The sequence below is a fragment of the Sinocyclocheilus rhinocerous genome, unplaced genomic scaffold (genome assembly GCF_001515625.1).
Source record: "Sinocyclocheilus rhinocerous isolate Xijiao unplaced genomic scaffold, SAMN03320098_v1.1 scaffold768, whole genome shotgun sequence".
Lineage (NCBI taxonomy): Eukaryota > Metazoa > Chordata > Actinopteri > Cypriniformes > Cyprinidae > Sinocyclocheilus > Sinocyclocheilus rhinocerous.
This window is the reverse complement of record NW_015634483.1, coordinates 147,553-151,498: the sequence shown is the minus strand read 5'-3', so window position 1 is coordinate 151,498 and position 3,946 is coordinate 147,553. Positions and strand designations below refer to the sequence as shown.

The 3,946-nt window shown below is 35.4% G+C and overlaps 1 protein-coding gene across 1 annotated transcript in view; it reads right to left on the bottom strand.

The window, feature by feature from the left end:
- Window positions 1-3,946, bottom strand: part of arid5b (AT-rich interaction domain 5B) — a 126,717-nt gene that overhangs the window by 108,861 nt on the left and 13,910 nt on the right. Inside the window, exon 3 of the mRNA XM_016559567.1 lies at window positions 2,119-2,353. Within this exon, the coding sequence (XP_016415053.1) occupies window positions 2,119-2,353 (235 nt within the window). The remainder of the gene's footprint in view (window positions 1-2,118; window positions 2,354-3,946) is intronic.

Genomic DNA, 3,946 nt, shown 5'->3' with positions numbered 1-3,946 from the left:
GCCTAACAAGCCTTATTTCTATTTTGAATATATTTACAAAAAGAGTTTTAAAGCAAGTAATTTGTTTTATAGATTTAACATGATCTACATTGTATGAAAATATTAATGATTCATCCTGACTAGCGTTACCAAGTAACATCATGTTACTTGTTATCAATTTGATTTGATAAACTAAAGCCTATTGGCTATTTAAAAAATGACCTAGTCCTTACACATGTCCTGCCAAAATTTCCTGCTTCACCTTGAAAAGAAAACAGAGAAAAAAACAAAACAAAACTAAGCACCTCTAGCCATTTCTTAACACTCTCATTCTAACAAGACAATTAAGAATTCCTAAAGACACTTAATAAAAAGCACATTAACATGTGTAACATTCACAGTTGTGCCTAATCTTAAATCGCCAGCAAATTGATCGTGAGTATTCGTTATCACCCAGTCCAAGCCAGCAGATATTTGCAAAACAGGAAAGCAGCCAAAATGGCACATTTAAAAAGTTGTAAATGCACACAGTGCACTATACACACACACCACCGGTAAAGAACTCTTGCATTACAAAGGTTGCAAATATAACAACTCATGTGATATCACTCCTGAACTGTGTCAACGACTAATAAAAGAAACATATGCTATTTCTTGTATCTCCTTCATAACACAAAATAGAGTTTGACCCTGTTTCGTTTAGTTATCAAGCACACACAGTTATGTCAGTTTAAAATACACAAAAGATACAAAATATGAGCAAATGTTTTGTTTATGCCGAAGCTATGCAATGCTTTGATAAATCAAATCCTTACTGAGCAATCACACGAGAAGCGTAATCACACTGGGTGTGATCCGTCTGCACATTAATGAGCATTTACACACCATATTGTTCCCAGATAATGAGAGACACAAACAACCGAAGAAGGAAAAAGCGCAGAGGGAGACGAATGCCGGGGCGACACCCTGCCTGTTTAAACAAGTGTCATACTCAAACACTTTCTTGTTGTGTCTTGTACAATCTACTCACCGTAAAAAATAGGTTTGATGCTCATAAAGAGAAGCATGTTATTATCAAGGGCTGCAGGCGGTTAGTCGTGACAAACGCCACGTTATTTTCTCGAATGTTACTTGAACGCATGGCTTACTGAGATCTATGCAATTAAACGCTTTCGAGTGTCTTTCCTCGTGTTCTTTACACAGGAAATGATTGTCATAAAACCAACCAAATCATTATTCATAATCCAGTCTTACTGTATGGCTGGTGTAAATGAGAAATCATGCTGTATACCGAGCTCAGCCTTCTCTTTGAGGACGTCCTTGAAGTTGAGGCCGCTGTTATAATAAAATTAATTTAAATACAATTAAAAAAAAAATACTTTTATTCAAGGATGTATTAAAATGATCAGTGACAGTAAAGATTTACAATGTTACAAAAAGACCTCTACTTCAAAAATTATAAAATAAATGCTGTTTGTTTTTTACAAAAATATTTGCAGCAAAAAACACTTTCATTTTCAATAAAAATGGTAAGTTGACCGCAACGTAATGACCCCATTACCAAATTTTTGACTCCACACAAACAAACTAATCTGATTACATTATTTGCAAAATAAAAGTGTGAACAGTCCTAAAGATCGGATTTGAAAAAGAAATGAGAATTGAGGTTCAACGTGCACAGCCTAAGACACAAGACAAAAAGAACATTCATTTCTTTCTTCTAATTTACACACCATATTGTTCCCAGATAATGAGAGACACAAACAACCGAAGAAGGAAAAAGCGCAGAGGGAGACGAATGCCGGGGCGACACCCTGCCTGTTTAAACAAGTGTCATACTCAAACACTTTCTTGTTGTGTCTTGTACAATCTACTCACCGTAAAAAATAGGTTTGATGCTCATAAAGAGAAGCATGTTATTATCAAGGGCTGCAGGCGGTTAGTCGTGACAAACGCCACGTTATTTTCTCGAATGTTACTTGAACGCATGGCTTACTGAGATCTATGCAATTAAACGCTTTCGAGTGTCTTTCCTCGTGTTCTTTACACAGGAAATGATTGTCATAAAACCAACCAAATCATTATTCATAATCCAGTCTTACTGTATGGCTGGTGTAAATGAGAAATCATGCTGTATACCGAGCTCAGCCTTCTCTTTGAGGACGTCCTTGAAGTTGAGGCCGCTGTTGAGCGTGGACTCTCTGTATTTGTGGAGCGCTTCTCTCTGGCCGTTCTTGCCGAGCTCCTTCAGCACGGTGGGTTTCAGGGGTACGGCCGGCAGACCCTTGTTCCAACTCGACACGTCCGCCACCATCCATTTCACCAGATCCTCCAACTTCACTATGACTTTCTCAGAGACGGCGATCACTTCATCCTGTCGAGAGGAATACGCAAAGTGAGGTGTAGTGGCAAAACACTCTTAAATTCCCATTTAATGAAAATATTCACCATTTTCTCAATTGTCCCCTACTCTGTGTGTGGCAAACAAATGTTAATAAGGTTAGTAAGTCATTGATATTGTGGTATCCCAAAATTAGTAATATTTATTAAAAAAAGAATAAATAAAAAATTACTATAATTCATAATGTTGTAATTTCGAGTGCAATTCCATTTTAATGCATCACTAAGGCATTACAATGACTTCGCCAAGCAGTCTTGTTTGTTTTATTCGTTTATAAAAGTTAAGCAAGAGCTTTGCTCGTGACCTGGCACGGGATAACAGAACGGTCCCAGTTATAAAGGGAATCTGGGGAACAGATGCGTTCGGATTTGGCAGAGCACTGGATCATGCACTTTTGACTGACTCCACTGCACTGTTCAGCACGCTGAGAAAATTCACTGAATGCTTCCTCCGCATTGTTTGGCTACGCTTCCCAAGTGTGACCCAATAACGACGAGCATAGATCAGAGGGAATACCTGCTCTGCGACACTACAATATAGTTCATTTCTTTGTTTTTTCTCCGTTCAGGGCTTCATTCTGCCACATCTGCAGGCAGCACTAACTTTCTGCTGAACAGGCCATGTCTAATTACGTCCTCTTTAAGTGGGGCTGTTTCTTTTTAGGTTTCAGATATTTTTTTCTTGGTTCCATAGAATAGGTCCCATTGTCATGCTGTCAAGACAGAGTAATGTAACTTTACTTCAGTGTACTTAACCGCACCATATGAAAAGGTTTATAAAGTTATCAAGAGGTACAAAGTCAAGGGGGTTTGGCCTTAATAAAAGCCGCAAATGAAAGGATATGAATGCGTTATCTATGATTTCCTTGCAATGGGGCATGTATGCATTCCTCTATGTTTACATAGCATTCCTCTGCAATGTACAATACTGCAGTTAAGACCAGTGGAAACTCAACTGGTGGGTAAAGACCCAGAAATGGAAGATCAAGAAGCATAAACAATCAGAAAAAAAGGTTTTAAAAAATGCAAACAATAAAAAAATTTTTTATTACTTTTGCTTATTTTGCTTTGCTAACTATGCACCATTATTTAGTCAAATAAAATAAAATAAAATTAAATTAAATTAAATTAAAAATAATAACATTAAAAATAAAATGAATAAAGAACAAAATAAACAAATAAATAAATAATGGTAGTAAAAAATAAAAATAATAAAATAATAAAATAAATAAAAAGTAAGATACATTAAAAATTAAATGTAAGTAAAGTGTCTACTTTTAAGGTTTCAAATAAGTTTTTGGAGAATAAAATGTCAAAATTTGGTTGAAATATGTTATATTGTCATTCAGTGTAACACAATTTTTATGTAAAAATTCAAACAACATGCTTATTCTGATGTGTACATACTAAAATATATAAAAGAATAAGGGAGCATATTAAATTTGATTGTGTTTTAAATGAGTAAAAAATTCTTACTGGCAAATGGGCAAAACCTAGGATAGTGGCAAATTTAAAAAAAAAAGTAAAATTATAACTAATTAGTATTTGGGGTGAAAGTAATTAGTCT